The sequence below is a fragment of the Botrytis cinerea genome, chromosome 9 (assembly GCF_000143535.2).
Source record: "Botrytis cinerea B05.10 chromosome 9, complete sequence".
In the NCBI taxonomy this organism is placed as follows: Eukaryota; Fungi; Ascomycota; class Leotiomycetes; order Helotiales; family Sclerotiniaceae; genus Botrytis; species Botrytis cinerea.
Window position 1 is genome coordinate 645,870 of NC_037318.1, and position 18,242 is coordinate 664,111.

Sequence of the window (18,242 nt, forward strand, 5' to 3'; positions counted from 1 at the left end):
CTAGCAACCTGGATAATTAGGCGAGTTGCTATCAAAATCTCTCAAACATCCAAGACAACAACTCATCATGATAGTGATCACATTCTGAACAACGGCATGAAAAATCTTCGGGGGAATTCTCAAAATATCAACCTACGTCTGGATACCTTCGATTTCTAATCTATCCATGATGCTAACAATGGCCATATCTGCCTTGTTATAGAGGCATCCGGAACATCTTCACAAGAATATCTATCCATGCTCATTTATTGATAGAAAATGGTCCAGAATCCTCAGGTCAGATCCCAAAACAATCATGTAAGGAGAGATATTTGCCTACTTGATTTGAACTAAATTAGAGTTTGATGTCATTGAGATTGTTCAAAATTCCAGTGCGCAAGGCCGTACCTCAACATATTTCTAGAAGTATTGAAAGAGACTCCATCCACTATTCAGTCGAATATTTGGGGGTTAATGTGTCTGCTCAGCACCATATTCACCGTGTCCTGAATGGAGTCGTCAGATTTGCAAGATTATGATATCAGGGGCTTCCATTTGGGACGAGGATGTTTGGGAACCACAACTGGGATTTCATACGGGGGTGGAGAAGTAGATTAGGATGTGGAGAGCTTTGTATGGAGCAGCAATGCTTAGAACATACAGCATAGAAAATTAGGGAAATTAGTTTTCGCCGTCATCTTCTTATGAAGTGCATATTTTCTAGTGGAAATGCTCACGAAGTCAAGTGTCAGTGGTTTATTTGGAGGTCATATCGGCTATATCAACCAAGAAAATAATGCCTATATATGGCTAAGAGTTCTTATTTTATAGTGGATGTTCCCTTGTATAAGGTTATGTGATACAGAATGTGATTGAAACCCCCTTACATTGACGAGAGAATTATTCGAGGGCATGAAGATTGCTTCCATTAATGATTGCCAGGTAAAATCACAACCTGTCCCCAGACACTTTCATATTCCAAAACTCTTCCTCTCAAACTCTGAATTACTTTGCACCCTCCAATGCTCCAAAGACGCTCGCCAAACTAGAGTTTGAGGCCACTCCTGGTGGTAAATTGGCGTTGCCTGTGCTGTTTGACTTTTTTGCTCCACCTGTGCTATTCCCACCAGATGCACCATTCAGTGACCCAATAAGTGCTGCCAAACCGTCGGTTCCGTTTTTGTTGCCACCAGCAGCGGCCTGTCCTCCTGCTCCTTGTTGCGGCTGATTATTAGCACTCGGTGCCACGTTGATGCCGCTTCCCCCTCCGACGTTGGTGGACCCGTCGGGCTTCTTCGTTATTCCAGCTTCCCCGCCAAGATTTGTTGATCCATCGGCACCAACTGTATCGGCTATTAGCATTGTGTCGTCAAAAATGGAAAGACCAGACTAACCTGTGATACCAGCTGATTCCCGTTGCACAGCCGGGCTGGGGAGTGAATGGATGCCAGCAACCAAGAGAGAGATGAAGACAGTAGAGAACTTCATGATTGAGAATTATGATGATTACGAGTAAGTGTTTCAAGGAAAGACGGTTAGCCAAGTCTATTGGCAATGAAGTAAGGTATCAAAAAAAAGCTTATTAAATGAGTGTTTTTATGAAATTTGTACTTGAAAATGAACCAGTCATCCAAAAAAAATTAAAGAAAGAGAACCAAGAACTGTCCAAGAAGTATAGAGTCTGGAGAGAGATTCTGTGATCATATATCAAACTCGTGTTCTAAAAATAACCATTGAAATTCAAACCCACCATTCTCCACCTTGCCGATCTAGACTTCTAGAGTAGTTTAGTTCGCAAAATAATCCCAATTTCAACGTCTGACAGATGGAAAGCTTTTTGACAGGGTTCTGGAATATCATAATAGACGGAACGTCTGTATGTTGTGGCTTGCCAAGATGTGGTTGGAAACATGAAATGTAGTCAGTGAGGTTCAGCCAAGACTCAAATCGAGCACGTGATTCAATGCGATAAACGTCAGAATTTGTCAACGTCTAATCACAATACTATCGAGCTACCTAGGTATTTTAAAGGCCTAAGCAAGCGTCTTGATTCTTGACTACAGACTCGGTTCTTTGTATTTCAGTTTATTCGTTATAACTCAAATTGCCTGCTCCAATCTTGTGAGTGGGGCAAGGACAACCACGTGAATGGATTTCAGAGCTGCTCCCATGCTGCGAGTTTGATATAAAAATTAGCGGGTTTAAGTGAACTAAAACGTCCAGAGGCCAGTAATTACCGATGACGAACACCACCAGAGATAATTTCTAATAGAAGCTTTTTGAGCAAGTGGGGAGACCGACCGATCGTCCCCCCAAGCTGCGTAGCATAGCGTCTAGTATACATGCCGCTGGGAATGAAGAATGAAACAAATATACTTTTGTTATCCTCTTACTCTTTCTTACCTTGAAACCTCATGCTATATCCATTTCACTCGTCTTCAGCTATCTAGGTAGCATATTTTGAAGATCCTCATGCATAGCAAGATGTTGAGGAGTAACATCAGGAAACGGCTTTGACACAACAGTGATGGAGGCTCGGTATGAGTTCGTTCTCGTTGAATTGTTCTGCTCCTCTCCTCTGAAAAAATTTCATGATCTGATATAATGAATATATGTTTCAATACAATGATCTCACCAGTATGCGGTCCAGTTTATGCCTAGGTTCAAAGAAACCCCAAGGAGCCAAGCAAGCATGACAGAATTTAAAGCAACACCTAGCACCATGAGAAGCTAATGATAATTAGAACGTTCTAAATGCACCAATGCGATTTATTTGTCGTCTTAAAGTTACGATTTCGACATACAATTTTCAGACACCCGCCATTCCTCTCGATTCGCGCATGGCATCTCGGGCAAGCTACATTTGTATTATTGATTTCCATTTGAGACACCTCATCCTTTGCCGAGGAGGAGTAGGGTTGCTTGTAGGTCGGGCCAAGATGCCACGGAGTCTGATGATGTACACAGGTCGAGGCTTTGTAGCTCCCACAGATCATTTCCGGATCATCCCCTTTGCGAATTTGGCTAGAGCCACGATTTGGGACTAAACACCGAAAGAAATTCGGCTTTGATCATAAGTCACTTTGCAGTACAAGGTCGCAATATCTGGGTGTTTGATCAGCATTCGAAACAGCCACAAGTATAAGCAAATCTTACATTCTAAACATTGTTTTCGCGCAATACCATTCTATGAACTACTCTTCTAGCTCCTGTGAACAGATTGGACATGTGAGGATATGCGATCCTTCACTCATTGTGAATGTCATACTCTCTTGCAAGCAAGGCAAGCACACATCCATTATTACTGTCAGTCAATTGCTCTCATATGTGATTCATTGCCGATGGCTACTTCGAGCTGCTGCGATGTCAAATTTGTCAAAGAAGAAAAGCACTTGCAGATATCTACACAATAGCTTCAGCTCTAATATGATGAGGCTACAAAAGGTAGGCTTGGGATTGCTTGAGCATGCAATCTGAAAGAGGGCACTGAATTTCGGATATCATTGCATCATATTACTATAGAACGCTACTATTACATATCATTAGAAGGTGATTTAAAAGCCTATCTAATCTCACATTGCTCTTCTGGTACGCCAAATCCATAAATTCCAATAGCATTTGGACCAAATCCGAAGTTCACGACATACTGTGCCATTAATCAAAGCCCCTCGTCATCGATCAAGACTGATCATCGTAATGATGTTAAGCAAGGAACGAGAAGCTCTCCTCCTTTCTCAAACTACTCGGTTTCTTCTTAAGATTCCAATCGCCACTTCTGACTTGTTCAACTCGTTTAGTCAACGTAGAAGGGGTCCGGCCTAAGTCTCCCGAAGGAAGGTTGACATTCTCCCAATCGTCTTTTTCCTCCACTGGTACATCCCATTCTTCAACATCTTCCGTGTCATCAAGCGCTTTCTTTCGCTCCAGTGCGCGCATAAACTCGATCATGACACCGAGACTTTCTATCAGTCCCATACTAGCTTTATCTCCACAATCGCAATCGCATCCGCCAGGGCATTCGCTGTTACCCAAAGACCTATATTCGATTAAACAATGCTGATGTGTTGCACAGCCGCATGATAAACATGGTAAGAATACTGCGCTGATAGGTTCGGTGCAAATTATGCAACGAAGTTGGCGCTGAACAGTCTTACACCGATCACATCGTCCGGCAGCACCGCCGGCGGAACTCAAGTGTAGGGGATCCAAACGTGCTTCGTGTTTGAGGCAATAGCCCGCGATATCCAGACCTTGATCGGTCGATGAGGCATGCAGATCCTTTTTACCCAGAACTATTTGAGATGGAGGCGATGCCTCATGGATTACGGTATGGCTATCATTAGACATTATTGAAGCAGCGAATGACTTATTGTCGGGAATGTCCATCTCAGAAGTATGATTCCGTAGTCCATCATACTTTAAGATTTCCAATCTAGCCAAGGGGAGCCCCCAACAATAAAGCAGTTCGGCATAGGCTTGCCGATAACTCATGTGACGAGCCATGTGATTACTATCCAATAGTGTCGTGCCCATACATCCTTCATCGTCAAACCCATTTTGATTTTCCAATGTCATTTTGATCCCAATACAAACCTTTGGCTTCAGTTCATCCATTGTACTTTCATCATCTGAAAACGCCATTTGTTCCGTGCCAACTCGTTCCTTCACACTACCAAGGACTGTTGTATTTCCCCAAGTAATAGCACTAGGAGCCAAACTCAACATGTGTTCAACTGGACTAGGTCGTTTCCGACTTGGTAGTGGATTTGGTGGTGAAGATGATGCAGTCATAGAAAATGGACGCGAAAAGTTTGCGGCAAAACTTGACGCAAGGCTCGAATTTCCACGTCGGAAGGTTCTCGGATTTTCTGGGGAAGTAGAAAGACTTTGAGTATGTTGAGGAAGATTTTCCGAGCTTCCTCTAGTTGACCTCAGAGGGGGAGTTTCGCCACAAGAATACGATGCCGAAGCAGGGTCACTGCCCCAAGCACCGGTAGAAGATCCCATAGATCCAAAGATCCCGGAAGGCGTATTAACCAACTTTGGTGTTGACACAGCAGAATCTACTGGAGTCTTTTGATACATACTCCAAGCCGCGCCGTTGTTTGGAAAATAATCAACAGAAAATGCAGGAGTTTTCATAGAGAGAGGTGTCTGCGGCTGGGTCGTGCCAACATCGCCATTTATCGCATGTGATGGTGCACCCGAAGCAATTGGTTCACTAAATACACAGGATAACATTGCAAGCATTTGAATATCACGAAGCTCTTCAAAGTGCGTGAAGAGGTCTCCAATTAATTGCTTGGCAAGAGGGCTGCTCCCCCACTTGACTCTACCGGAAAAGCTTCCGCGTCTACAGTGCTTGTCCTGAGAAACATCGATGCCGCTGTCTGAGCCGCTGTCACGACGATGTTTCTTTGCCATGCTTTCAGCTATGACTAGCACGGGCTCACGGCGCTGACTTTGTTCGAGAACTTCTAGAGGGATATCGTTATGTAGCAACATAGCAGCATATCTCCATACATCGGCCAATTTGGAGTGGCCGTACTTGTCAGCAATACTTGCATTATGTTCGCAAAGATACGGGCCGTTACCAAAGATGGTATATTCCTCTGCAAGATAAACTTTTGCAGGAAGTAAATCATTTACATCACACAATGATATGATATTTTTGGGCTTGACAGATCGCACCCTACCAAGACCAGTACCGGTGGCTGTGTTAGTTCCAGTTCCTGTACCGATTCCAGTTCCGGTTCCACCAGACCTTTGGGACATTATAGTTGGCGATCCTCTCATAGGGAATCGACGATTCGATCGACGCCAGTACTCTCTCATTGCAGGATATCTAGTGATACGGAATTGCGAAGAATCAGTATCGCTGCTGTTTGACGAATCATATTCGTCTGATACTTCAGAATCAGCTTTGCTATCTTCAGTCATCGACGTAGCCTTAATACGCGGTTGGGGTGAACTATTGTTTGCCAATCGACCAAAGGCATCAAAATTTGGTTCGCCTCTCGGTCGAGAATTTCTAGAATCGGTGATTTTCTCGAGTAAAGACTTCACTTTATCTTCTTTTGGTGGAAAGAAACAAACAAGCTTGCCGTTCATTGCAAAGCGAGCACCGCAGAGTCTGGGTAGTGGTACATTGACATTTCGTGGTATGCTGATCGTGTCTGCCGTAACACTGGAATCTAGCTCTTGAGACATCATTGCCGAAGCACCTGGAGGAATGTCGCTATCCTCTTCATCGCTGGAACTTTCGTCCGCAAGACCATCTAAGTCGTCATCGTCCAAATCATCTATGTCATGAAAAAATATAGTACTCGTCTCAAGATCAACCTCTCCAAGTAGATAACATAGAGCAGCTTCCAGGCAACCTTGCTTACGGCTTACAAAACTTGCTGCAATTTGATGCACTTCTTTTTTAAGTTTATTGTAGGTTTCATCGGGCATGAGAGACGTTTTGCCAAGTGTAAATGTGGGGGCTTTGGTCTCCGGATACTGGTCAGGAAAGGTAATTGTTGTCTTGATATAAATTGGTGTGCCGTTTTCACCCCATGGTCCGTTCATGGAAACAATGACTGTTCTTTTGTCCATATCAACGCCATCAAATGTGATTTTTGGAAGCTGGTCATTGATACGTATAATCTCATCGTGTAAAGTTTCCGGCTCGTCCCAATCACCATCCTCTTCGAATTCAGGGCTCAGCAAAGACAGCCTTCTCGACAATGATCGCTTGCGCCGCATGGATCCGTTATCGGGTTTCGAGAACTTGATTCCACTCATCCAGCCAATCTGAGACTGATTTAAGTCTTCTTGCTTCGCTGCCTTTTCCTTTCCTCGCATAGCAGGGGCACGGATTGCGATATGAGTACGGGAAGTGTGAGGCAAGGTCATCTTTTTCATCCCAACACTGAATGAACTTAACTTCAAACCAGAACTGCCAGGTCGAGGACCTGTAATTGTAGCGGTCTTCTTATCGCTTGCAGATGTTTCTGTAGTACGAAAGGTCTTGTAGGCTGCTCCTTTACGTGTGAGGTTGAGCTTTCCGTGCACCTTTGTCCCTTTCACATAGCCAACTCCCGCAAGTGTATCATGGTCCACATGTTGCATTTTCAATTGATTATCCTCGCCCCATGAAACTAATTGAAACTCTCTATTATCTTCTCCCTCGGTTGTGATGTTTCCACGACTCCTCCAGAGAAATTCTTTGACTTTTGAATTTCCATGCCCTGGAAAGGTAATGACTGCTTCTGTGATAGAGTCGGTAGAATTATCACCTGTGATACGCCGATCATAGAGATGAAGGTCCCCGGGTGTGTCTTGAGGCATGGCTAGAATTCCCCAACCAAACGGTGTGTGTCGAGCTCTCCAGACAGGGAATCCGGTATGTATAGTGCGCTCTGGGACGTCGGATTCGTTCTCATAGTCCCAAAATTTAATTGTTCTATCCAAAGAGCAAGTAACTAAGCTCGAGGCACGGGTACGATTCCAATCAACACCATATATTTTTGATTCATGTGCATTAATGGACCTTAATGGAACAGCGCCTTTCCTATCATCCCAGATCCGTAGCCATCGGTCATGAGATGAAGCTAAGATATGCGAGTCTTGACGGCTCCATTTGACCTGTGTTGCACCAGCAAACCAATCACAAAAGCTCAAAACAGGTTGCCGGGGTCTGCGCAGATCCCAACAATGTACATATCCATCAACAGCACATGTTGCCAGGATATCAGGATGATATGCCGAGAAGTTGATGTCGGTAATAGCTCTTGTGTGCCCATGGAGTGTATGTTCGATTGAGCCATGAGAAGCGTCCTCCTGCATATTCAAATTCCAGACAAGAGCTTTCTGATTGGCAGTGCTAACCACCCAATAGTCGCGAACTGCGAAAGGGCACCATTGAACGTCTGCCACAAGCCATGGTAGGCCATGTCGAAGATGTCGTGGGGGATTGAGAGGAGAATCAAGATCAATTATGTCTAAGCCATCGGTTCTGAGCAAAAGAGAAAAGTCTTAGCATATCACGAAATGCGATTGTTGAAGTACTCACGAGGCTAAAGCAACGTCTCGTCCGGAAGGGGATATAGTAGCGGATCCAACTTTTCGGTCTACATGTATAGATACATCTGCATCAAATGTAGTGCTATCAAAAGCCGACCTGATGGTCTTCCCCTTTCTCGACTCTTCCATCATCGCAGTCCTAAAGTTTTCGCATTCTCCAAATCAATACAATCACTTCGGACGGGAATGTACAGGGCGAATATTTTGACGCTCGCAGTGTGTAAACTCAAAAAGGGCAATCTAATTGGGGTGTAGGCATTTTGCAATCCTTGAACGAACCTAACCGCATACAGTTTTCGGCAAGAAGATCAAAACGGTAATATTTGACTATGACGATTAAAGGGCATGATGGTCTTTACGTTGATTCAATGGCAGAAGTGGATGACGACAAGGCCATGAGCTCAAGAGTGTGATACCTGCCGAGTTCCTGGAGAGGTGAGACTGTCGCAAATAGTACTACACGCCAGGTGGTACTAGCGTCAACCTTAAGCGGGAGTTGCCGTTCAAGCCTTTCTGTCAGCCTTGTGCATGGGCTGTGCTGTTGTAAGAGATTGAGAGGCACATCCAGATAGCATCAAATCTTTGAAAGAGTCTCTTATTTCTCTCCTTCTCTATCGTCTTAAACCCAGCAAACCAATATCACGGTGGCTGTTTTACTGCAAAGCATTCGCACAGCCATCAACAGTCCGTTCAACTTTTCCCCCGCCCACATCTTTCGTTTCTGAGACGTCCAGAACGATTTCCCTTGATAAAGTACCCCACTACCCGATCTGAACGATACGGTACCTCTCAGGTTATCTTATCAACATCACGAGCACGAAAAAAACCCCCCTACCTTTATTGGCGTATGTTGAGCCTTGAACTCGATAACTGCCAAAAGAGTAATTCATCCAAGCACGAGTTCGACAGATAGTCAAGACAGAAACCTCTCAACATGGCGGCATTACCAAAACGGATCATCAAGGAGACGGAGAGATTGATGCAAGAGCCGTATGTAAATCTTTCGGGCTGGATCGTGCATGCTGTAACTAATGATAACATACAGTGTTCCGGGCATCAGCGCAGTTCCCCATGAGGACAATTTAAGATATTTTGACGTCTCGATACACGGTCCATCCTCTTCTCCATATGAAGGTTGATACACCACGGACAAATTTAGCACTTTCAGTAAGCTAATGTGATTAACAGGCGGTATCTTTAAGCTAGAGTTGTTTTTACCAGATGACTATCCGATGACTCCTCCAAAGATTAGATTCCTTACAAAGATCTATCACCCAAATATTGATAAGCTCGGCAGAATTTGTTTGGACGTTCTCAAAGGTATGTAACCTCATTTTTGTCCCATTTCGTGACTTTCCTCATTTGCAGTCCACTGACCCCGACGACTTGTATAGGTAACTGGTCTCCTGCACTCCAGATTCGAACAATTCTCCTCTCGATCCAAGCTCTTCTCGGGGCCCCCAACCCGGACGATCCATTAGCTCCAGAAGTCGCAAAGAGATGGAAGGAGGACGAGCCGGCCGCAATTGAGACTGCTAGAGAATGGACAAAAACTCATGCTATGGCTTAGATCTGATCTATTCCCCTAGTAGTAGATGTTCATACACGAATTATGGTTAAATGAAACGATGCGAGAGGTCTTCAGTATGGAAAGGCACTATTGCTGTGCAAGATGGCGTGGATACAGCGCTGAAACAATTAAGCGGATTTTGGTAGAGACGAATATCTCGAGGCATTGCGCAAGGTCTTTTTGTGATTCTATTAGCATAGCTGAGCCCAATTCCAACCAACGAAGTTTTGCTTTTTTTCAATGCCAAGAGCCTCTATCGTTCATTCTTTTCTAGGGCTCAATATTGGATCTGATATTCGAGATATAGAATATGGAAGTTCAACTAAGTAATTCCATGTTTGGGATTCAATCTCTGTTCCGAGAAATTCCCCAGTGGGAAAGGAGGACATTAAACCACGAAAAACATATGATTGATTCAAGATATTGCCAATCTGTCTCCTCTGATTAGTATCAGCTTCTAAATACCTGACAAGGCATTAATCATTTTTTATTCAGAATTAATGCTAAAATTACATTCGGTCGAAATCTATGATGTAAATTGGCACCATCCAAAGCAGCAGGTTTTTATCCAATCGACTTACGTGACCAACACTCAGCCTTGAATACAAGTTCTCGTTTCCTTTCATGGCCAGACAGCAAAACATCCGCCGCTAAGCTTATATGTTTCGAGGCGACTGATAGGCTTGCTGGCAAAAGTTAGATTCATTCAAGCTTTCGACCAACCATTCAATACCTCGGTGCCCGAGGTTTGACTATAGCACTAACTTGCGGCTTATGGTCGCCAAAAACAACTCGGGACAAGAAAATGATAAAATATTTGGGTAGAGTGACACTTTTTGCAATGCAAGTCATTTAGGCTAACACGTAAAACCTCTCACATTACTTTCAACATGTACCTACCTATCGGCGGCCACCATGTGCAGGCACCAAACTCTCAACCCCTCGGAGAATCTATCAAGTATGCAGTACTTGGAAGGGAGACTTGGAACTCTATCATCGAAAGATCTTAGGGGTACTGAGACTGGTCAGGAGTGCAAAAGCACGCATCACGCTGGATGGGTATTGCATACGTTCTTCAAATACTGTACTGTACGATTGACGCGAAATAACCATTTACACACATAAGCATAGCCGAAACCCCATTGACAAAGTTGACAGACAACACAAGAACTATTTCGAGCAAAACAGCATCGTATCCATTTGGCCAAATTCGGAATTCGGACGTTTTCTATTTTCCCCAGGTTCCCCATCTTCGATAAACGATTAACCTGGCACCCAAGACTTTAGTGTGTTATCTCCAGCCCACTTTAGGCTTTCATGTAACATGCCAGTCTTTACCCCGCGAAATCCCACATTTTCGACCGAGGAGTTTTCAAGAAACGGCTGATAATCCGTTGCATCATTGAATCTTCCTATTTTTGGATCCATTTTTCGATAGCCGATTGGCATTCTTGTGTCTTCGAGCACTTGTAATTCGGTCGAAAATTGGAAGGACAGAAGCACATTTTCAGACGACCACTAGCTTGTAGGCCACGGTCAGAAGACTTGGCAACAATTCCATTTCAAAATACATCTCTTTCGTATCGCAATGTTCTGCCAAGTTTGTATCGAAGCCTTTTCGAGACCCTTCTCCGGGATGTAACTCCTCCAACTTCAATACCCCAGATCAATTGATGACGATGCGTGCTTGCAGGGAATTCATTGGTGCATAGCTTCTTCACTCCCCATGTCAGACAGCAAGGGCCCCTCATCAACCCATGGACCACCAATCCCACGAATCTTATTCCATACATTATTGCAGAAATCTAGCCCAACAATCTGGACAATCCAAACTCGCAGTATGTAGGTAGCGTCTGATTTGGAACGATAGGCACAGGAACTCAAAAATATCCTTGCGGTGTACAACCTTCGTTGTTAGTGTTCCTGTGGACCCGTTTATGATGCTGGGAACGAGTTTAATTCCACCTGTGATGATCAACTTGGGGATTGGTTCGTTCGATCACCATGAGAAATGGCCGCTAGGGAGGCCAAGAGAGAATTCTCTCCTCTTCATTTTCGAATGGAATGCATTTTATAAATTACTGGCCCAGAATTTATGGAAGCTTGAAAAATTATGCCTCGGTGGATTGCTAAAGGGGAAAGGTCTCAATTCAGATCGCTCGACTAAGGTCGATAGTACAAACCATCAAATGCGCCAATAAATGTACCGGTCAAATGAGGATCTTCTCGAGATTGGGGAAAACGCCACTGAGCTAGCTTGGAAAACCACATTCGACAAGGATATTATGGGATAGTGGTCATGCACCTAACAAAGTATCTGAATGCGTTCTTGAGATATATGGAGATTAGCATGGCCCCTAGGGATAAGAAGGTAAAGATGCCCATAGTTTTGCTTCTCATTGTTCGAGACTTTTTCAATCTGGTTCACTACATAAATCTTTCCTTCTCACTATAGGATCGTAAAACCAGTCTCAACATCTCTCTTCTTTGTTTTCATCCATAGAATATGGCTCAAGAAGATTCTCCTCCGAATCGCTCGGACAATTCAATGTCAGACTCGCTCGATAAAGACATTGGTCCTCCGGGGGCCAGTACAGCAGACCACGTGGAAGTTGTTCGTACTGTTTCTAGAGTCCCAGGAAATTCGCATTACTACGAGAAAGATGGTGTGCGAACATACGGGGATGGCGAAGACCATGATCATGAACCACGGGTAGGCATACAGAAGATCTGTTCCAAGATTTGTGGCTAAACATTGCTCCATAGATGACCATGAACCGAATGATGTCTTTAGTTGCAATGGCTTTTTTATGGACAGGTTCCCAGATACCAGTATATCTTTTCGGCAAGTCATCATGTTACATCAAAAACGGTTTCGATCTAATAGTATTTAGGTGGTATTCCGCCATATATCTACGGCGATTTGGGGGGTGCAGACAGGTGGACTTGGTTCGTGTTGTCTAATTTACTCGCTTTGGCAGCGGTTTGTCCGTTTGTAGGAGCTTTGTCAGATTTATTTGGCAGAAGGTACATTGCCATCTTTGGCGCTGGTCTGATTGTCATTGGAATGATTGTCTGTTCCACAGCACACTCAATGAACATTTTCATTGGTAGGTCTCGTTCTACATATTACACGACAATATACTAAGCATTGCAGGTGGCATGGCTATTGCAGGCGCTGGCGCTGGCATAAACGAATTAACAGCACTTGCTGCAACCTCTGAACTTGCACCAACAGCAAAGCGTGGAAAATATGTCGCCGTTCTAATCTTCACTATTCTACCATTTACCCCATCTGTACTCTGGGCTCAGTTGATTGCATCCAATTCAAGCTGGAGATACGTTGGATTGTTCTGTGGCCTCTGGGCATTTATGGGGCTTGTTATAACCGCGATATTTTACTTTCCACCTCCCAGAGTTAATTCTGACGGCCTCTCACGCAAAGAGATTATTTCTCAAATCGACTTCGTTGGCGGGTTCCTCTCAATTGTTGGTTTACTTCTTTTCGTCGCTGGTCTTCTGTGGGGTGGATACCAGGTAAGCACTTCTATCTTAGAACCTCTGCAAAATAGGAAAAAGCTCATGAACGAAATCCAGTATCCTTGGGCATCTGCACATGTACTTGTTCCACTCATCTTAGGTGTTGCATTCATAGTCGCCTTTTGTTTCTGGGAAGTCTATGGCGCTAAAAATCCCATGTTTCCTGCTCGACTTCGAAAAGAACCGCGCATCTTAGCTCTCACCCTCGTCATCACCTTCATCTCTGGTGCAAATTTCTTCTCTGTTCTTCTTTTCTGGCCCACACAAGCTTTCAATGTCTACGGACATGATCCGATTGGTGTCGGAATCCGAGGTCTTCCTGTTGGTTTCTCCATTCTCGTCGGAGCATGCGTTGTTCTTTGGCTCTTGTCTGTTTTCCGCGGAGGAAACCGTATGCTCATGATTATCTCATCTTGCATGATGACCGCAGGATGCGGTGCCCTTGCCGCTGCTAACCTCAATAATATCAACGCGGTATACGGTATTCTCGTCGTAGCTGGCCTTGGAATCGGCGGTATCGTAGGTACGTATTCGGCTTTCACACTGACTTTCCTCTCAAACTTTTTCAGCGCGTGATTATTGACTCTCCAATTTGAATGCAGTTCCCGCCTCAATTATCACCACTATCATTTGTCCCGACGATTTGATTGCCACAATCGCAGCACTCACACTCGCTATTCGTGTAGTTGGTGGAGCAATCGGTTACACTACCTATTATAACGTCTTTCTCTCCAAATTCATTCCCGAGCTTTCCGTCAAAATTGCTCTCGCTTGCTACAAGAATGATATTTTTGATATGGAAATCATCGGCCATATTGCAGAATTGACCGGCGCAAGTCTTCTAGACGAAATTTTGCCGCTAGTGGGTAACAATGTTACTATCTGGAACGAAGTCGTACTTGCAGGTCAAGAAGCTTATGCTACTGCATACCCGTGGGTGTATTATGTCAGTATTGCTTTTGGAGCTGTTTCAATTATTGCAAGTATTGGGTTGGGTGACATCAGTAAATACATGGATGATCATGTAGCAGTTGTCATGCATTAATTTTCTCATTGATGTATTATGAGAGGCATATCCGGTTGATCAAGTGAGCGCTGGTACAAGAATTGAGTAGAGGGGGAAAATTAGGGTGCAGATGAGGTTTCAAGGGCCTATTTGTAAATAGCAATCAGCGCTGTCGCAGCGTTCATATCATGACTTTACGGAATCGGTTAAATTAAATATTTAATTCTGAACTACAAATCTCGAGAACTTTCTTTTCTTTTCCTACCAAGCGAGTACATCATGCATAGATCTCAACGCGATTGGTTTATAACCCATCATTTTCATCTCGCCACCCTCTACACCTTCATCATCCTTCAATAACCCTACTATTTTGCAATTACCTAGATGGGTATAGAATTAAAAAATAAAATAAAACTGTCACGTGCATCTTAAGTGTTAGTCTCCCACACACCAACTCCACTTCACACCTAATTATCGATTCCTTTTCAACATTCCAAGAGAAAATTATCTTAGATGATACATTCATGAGGCAACACGATTCACCATTCCTTTCGTACTTCTCAAAATGCACCATGAGCGCAATTGCGATGTTAGCGCCGAGTTGTTGGAAACTTCATGTTTAGGTAGAAGTTGTAGGTACATAGGCAGACATTGAGAGCTGAACGGCGAGAAAGTTGGTTGGAGACTTGGAGTGGAGTTTAGTGTGTGAGGAGTAATGATGTTCTGATGGTTTGATATTTGAAACTTGAGAGGTGAGGAGATCTGTTTGTTTTGGGCTGGGTTGGTTATGTGGAGTCATGTCGTAGAGTGATAAGTGGTTGTAGCCTTGGGATGGATGTGGAGGTAGGCCTGGGCCTGGATATTGAATGTCGATTTGAGTTGGAATTTTAATTTGTGTCGGTTAGTTTGAAGTTTTGTGTAAAATGGGAGATGGAAGATTTCCTATAGTGTATTTTGGGGGGGGGGGGTGGTAAGTCGTTGAATCGGTGGGAGTTGTTTTTGGTATAAAAAAAATTAAAAAAGACAATTCCTTTCTTTTTGCTCTCCAGAAAAACAGATCCTCGAAAATAACTTCCTGGGAAGTTGCATTTGCTTGATTTTGTATAGATGTTAAATTATATTTTTGTTTAATTAATTTGATTAACTGAGAAAGTCTCTTGCAGATTGTCAAATCAGGATCTTCAGCACTACGTAGAGGAATTCAAAAGTTTTTGGTTATTTAAGGTTAATAATTGAAGTATACTTCTTTGGGGATGATTCTAATTTGATACCAAGATATTAATATATTATAAATTTTCCGCTTGAGGAAAAGAATGTAGGATGTATTTATGCAAAACCACATATATATCTGCAGGTCTTGGAGCTCTCATATTCTCTCCCTACAACAAGACAGCCAAATGATTATTTACATGGTCCGCATTTGCGACATGCAACAAAAAAGCATGTTAGGCACACTCAAGTTGTATGTTTGTACTATCAACTTTGTGGGGCCCCGCGGCGTCGAATCCTGGGTGCGGCTGTGTTCTTTGGCGCCGAGTGAGTCCAACGAGAAAAAGAAAAGAAAAGAGAAAAGAAGAAAAGAAGAAAAGAAAGAAGCCTAAATAGACCCTGTCTGTAAATGAGATCTGCAACAAAACATAAATTATGTTTGGGTATCACGAGGTGGGTACTGTAAAGACAAACTATGATTTAAGGTATATTCTGTAGACGTTATGTAGGATCCCTTGGCTTGTCTATTTCAGCCGATTGCGTGAAGTCTATCGTTCTCTCTCGATTCCCATCTCTCAACGTCTTTTTACTCTCCCGTGTTAATTGCTGTGTGCTACATCAACGTCCCCCAATTTGTTCGACGTAGTACTTGTACTTAACAACCTCATACCTCGCAAACTCGCCACTCTTCATCCTTACCCCTAGCATCACTTTCCTGAATCGATCAGATTCAATCGCAACCCCACCTACATGTCCATTGATATGAGAGCCTCGTATAGATTTCGAATCTCTGTAAGACTCTAATTGTTCCCTGCTGAAGCACCTCAATTCTTCATTCAACAGTTCAGCCGATAGATCAGAACCCTTTCCGTGATTGTCATTGATTCCATCTAGAACGAGCAGAAACTTCATTCCTAACTCCTTATGCTCGAATCCCCTATGGGCCATAGGATTGAAGAATTGGTGATTGGTAGACTTCTGATGGGCTTGGAAATAATCCCACATGTGGGGAAATGAGAGGATGCATTTGACTTTAACCCAACCGGCACATAAATTTGCCTCTTCGGGAGAAGTTATATGTGAGGCTTTAAACCATGATGCTGTGTGTTCCCCTGGCTTTTGGAACGTATATATGGGCTTAGTTTTTCCGATGGGATCATCTACGCCTGTCGTGAGAAAGTGGAAGTTCTCGGCATCTTTTGATTCTTCCGTAATATAAATGGAGAGTGAGGATGCTTGTGGAGTAACTTCTAGGCAGAATTTGCGGAAACAGATCTTTTTGATAGGTGCCCTGTCGAGAGCATCCCGAGCAGTTACCGGGACACTTTGTCTTTTCGAATCGAGTGGCTGAAATAGAGGCCTTGGTATGGCTGAAGGCTTGGAGGAATCGGTCCAGAGATAGGCCTAGAACATGATTAGTATGGATGAAAGCAAAGTCAATAAGCTCTCATTAAAAGTATATGACTTACACAAGTTGGAATCTGAGAGATTTTGATAAACAACCGGTAAAAACACGTCGTGTTATAACCTAGGTCTGAAATCAATCTTGATGTTGTATGAGCTTTGTCCTTAGGCGGTACCCCAATCTGAGGGTTTACTATTTGCATCCACTTAAACTGAATGGATGTTATACTTTCGCCGGTCCTAACAAAAGACATTAACTTTGCCAATGCACCATTGTACAATGAAGGTAGACATCCTTCAACTGCTAAAAATGAGTACTTAGCAATCAGAGTCTTTCGAGCTTCGGGTCTGAGATCGTCTCGTACTTTGATAGCAATGGCAACGTTCTTTATCCACGCAATCCATGATTGATATAACTTTACATGAGGTAACGAATCGTTCATTAGCATTGCGTGTGTACGAGAGATTGTCTCCTCATCATTATCTGCTAGTATTCTCTCTAGAACTTCAGCGAGATGCTCCGATTCCGTTGGTCCGTGATAAGCTCGAACATGGCCTAGAATACCAACGTCCATGTGGTCGTAAGTATCAAAACTTCCAGATTTGCGCGCGTAGTACGTTAACCATTGTTGAACAGTCTCGAGGTGACTCCGAAACTCTTCTCCGAGTGGGCGCCCCACAAATAACTTCCTCACATTGGCTACTGCTTGTCTGTAATATTCCGGGACGATGTCTTCGCCTGGCCAGATGAATGGCACGAGTGTTCCATCATCGGAAAGATAGCAAAGATTACCGAAATCTCTGATGAATATCTCGCATATTTCGCAAGACATCATTCGACGTTTATTGGGTAAGCCGCGGGAAAACATTTCGTAGACGATGTTCATCCCGAAATCCCTGCCTGCTGGATCCGACAGTCCAAGATCCGCATGGAATATGGGTCCCCCTCTATTTCTATCGTTTCGGCTGACGATCAGCTGCATTGCCGCTACTAGAGGTTGGATTGCGCGCTCATCTGCGCTCAGGTCGGAGACATGATATCCATCTGGGAGATCTATGATCTCAAACTCTTCATCCATTTTGAAACTGTTTACTATTTGCACTGTTGTGTGTATCTTTGTTTGGAGATGACATATATGCCCTTTAATAGCTCTGATTCTTGAAAGAAGCCATGATACAGCCAGCAAAGGGTGTGCCGTAGAGAACTGCTCTACGGTTCTGTCGCACTTGGCGCAACAAGTTTCTTTCAATATTGATATTTTAGCTCATTATGAATGCATGAAAATAGTATGAATACACTTGCATTCAGATATGAACAGGTTCTTGAGACTGCCACAATATAAACGTTCCCTTTCGCGGTCTCAAAGTTGGTCCTTCGCCCACACAAGCGAAGTATATCACACTCCGAATTGACCACACATACATCGTACAATATCATTTCGACTTGACATATATACAAATCTG

At 43.5% G+C, this 18,242-nt stretch overlaps 5 protein-coding genes across 5 annotated transcripts; 2 read left to right on the forward strand and 3 right to left on the reverse strand.

The window, feature by feature from the left end:
* Positions 1 to 776: 776 nt before the first annotated feature.
* BCIN_09g01710 (hypothetical protein) lies at positions 777 to 1,635 on the reverse strand. Its single transcript, XM_001550379.2, has 2 exons — positions 1,374 to 1,635; positions 777 to 1,322 (listed from the first exon to the last, which is right to left on the reverse strand). Exons 1-2 carry the CDS (start codon positions 1,465 to 1,467, stop codon positions 985 to 987), a joined length of 432 nt encoding a protein of 143 aa, XP_001550429.1. The 5' UTR covers positions 1,468 to 1,635; the 3' UTR covers positions 777 to 984.
* Positions 1,636 to 3,453: 1,818 nt separating this feature from the next.
* On the reverse strand, positions 3,454 to 8,514 carry Bcmtc5. The gene is made up of 2 exons (XM_001550380.2): positions 8,039 to 8,514; positions 3,454 to 7,981 (listed from the first exon to the last, which is right to left on the reverse strand). The coding sequence occupies exons 1-2, from the start codon at positions 8,179 to 8,181 to the stop codon at positions 3,682 to 3,684; spliced, it is 4,443 nt and encodes a 1,480-aa protein (XP_001550430.2). The 5' UTR covers positions 8,182 to 8,514; the 3' UTR covers positions 3,454 to 3,681.
* A 33-nt stretch (positions 8,515 to 8,547) lies between these two features.
* On the forward strand, positions 8,548 to 9,923 carry BCIN_09g01730 (hypothetical protein). The gene is made up of 4 exons (XM_001550381.2): positions 8,548 to 9,039; positions 9,095 to 9,183; positions 9,238 to 9,369; positions 9,444 to 9,923. Exons 1-4 carry the CDS (start codon positions 8,984 to 8,986, stop codon positions 9,617 to 9,619), a joined length of 453 nt encoding a protein of 150 aa, XP_001550431.1. The 5' UTR covers positions 8,548 to 8,983; the 3' UTR covers positions 9,620 to 9,923.
* A 1,956-nt stretch (positions 9,924 to 11,879) lies between these two features.
* On the forward strand, positions 11,880 to 14,400 carry BCIN_09g01740 (hypothetical protein). The gene is made up of 6 exons (XM_024694943.1): positions 11,880 to 12,332; positions 12,386 to 12,464; positions 12,514 to 12,729; positions 12,777 to 13,156; positions 13,217 to 13,682; positions 13,762 to 14,400. The coding sequence occupies exons 1-6, from the start codon at positions 12,126 to 12,128 to the stop codon at positions 14,202 to 14,204; spliced, it is 1,791 nt and encodes a 596-aa protein (XP_024550736.1). The 5' UTR covers positions 11,880 to 12,125; the 3' UTR covers positions 14,205 to 14,400.
* Positions 14,401 to 15,398: 998 nt separating this feature from the next.
* Positions 15,399 to 18,177, reverse strand: BCIN_09g01750 (hypothetical protein). The gene is made up of 2 exons (XM_001550384.2): positions 16,844 to 18,177; positions 15,399 to 16,778 (listed from the first exon to the last, which is right to left on the reverse strand). Exons 1-2 carry the CDS (start codon positions 17,855 to 17,857, stop codon positions 15,993 to 15,995), a joined length of 1,800 nt encoding a protein of 599 aa, XP_001550434.2. The 5' UTR covers positions 17,858 to 18,177; the 3' UTR covers positions 15,399 to 15,992.
* Positions 18,178 to 18,242: the final 65 nt, after the last annotated feature.

What these genes read in the sequence shown, in the direction of transcription:
- BCIN_09g01710 (XM_001550379.2), bottom strand. Translation starts at nt 1,467, where the DNA reads ATGAAGTTCTCTACTGTCTTCATCTCTCTCTTGGTTGCTGGCATCCAT. An exon ending in GGAATCAGCTGGTATCACAG is followed by an intron (nt 1,323 to 1,373) that starts GTTAGTCTGGTC and finishes TAGCCGATACAG; the next exon opens with TTGGTGCCGATGGATCAACA.
- Bcmtc5 (XM_001550380.2), bottom strand. Translation starts at nt 8,181, where the DNA reads ATGATGGAAGAGTCGAGAAAGGGGAAGACCATCAGGTCGGCTTTTGAT. An exon ending in CGAGACGTTGCTTTAGCCTC is followed by an intron (nt 7,982 to 8,038) that starts GTGAGTACTTCA and finishes TCTTTTGCTCAG; the next exon opens with AACCGATGGCTTAGACATAA.
- BCIN_09g01730 (XM_001550381.2), top strand. Translation starts at nt 8,984, where the DNA reads ATGGCGGCATTACCAAAACGGATCATCAAGGAGACGGAGAGATTGATG. An exon ending in GAGAGATTGATGCAAGAGCC is followed by an intron (nt 9,040 to 9,094) that starts GTATGTAAATCT and finishes GATAACATACAG; the next exon opens with TGTTCCGGGCATCAGCGCAG. An exon ending in TTGTTTGGACGTTCTCAAAG is followed by an intron (nt 9,370 to 9,443) that starts GTATGTAACCTC and finishes CGACTTGTATAG; the next exon opens with GTAACTGGTCTCCTGCACTC.
- BCIN_09g01740 (XM_024694943.1), top strand. Translation starts at nt 12,126, where the DNA reads ATGGCTCAAGAAGATTCTCCTCCGAATCGCTCGGACAATTCAATGTCA. An exon ending in TTCTGTGGGGTGGATACCAG is followed by an intron (nt 13,157 to 13,216) that starts GTAAGCACTTCT and finishes AACGAAATCCAG; the next exon opens with TATCCTTGGGCATCTGCACA. An exon ending in TGGAATCGGCGGTATCGTAG is followed by an intron (nt 13,683 to 13,761) that starts GTACGTATTCGG and finishes ATTTGAATGCAG; the next exon opens with TTCCCGCCTCAATTATCACC.
- BCIN_09g01750 (XM_001550384.2), bottom strand. Translation starts at nt 17,857, where the DNA reads ATGGATGAAGAGTTTGAGATCATAGATCTCCCAGATGGATATCATGTC. An exon ending in TCTCTCAGATTCCAACTTGT is followed by an intron (nt 16,779 to 16,843) that starts GTAAGTCATATA and finishes ATCATGTTCTAG; the next exon opens with GCCTATCTCTGGACCGATTC.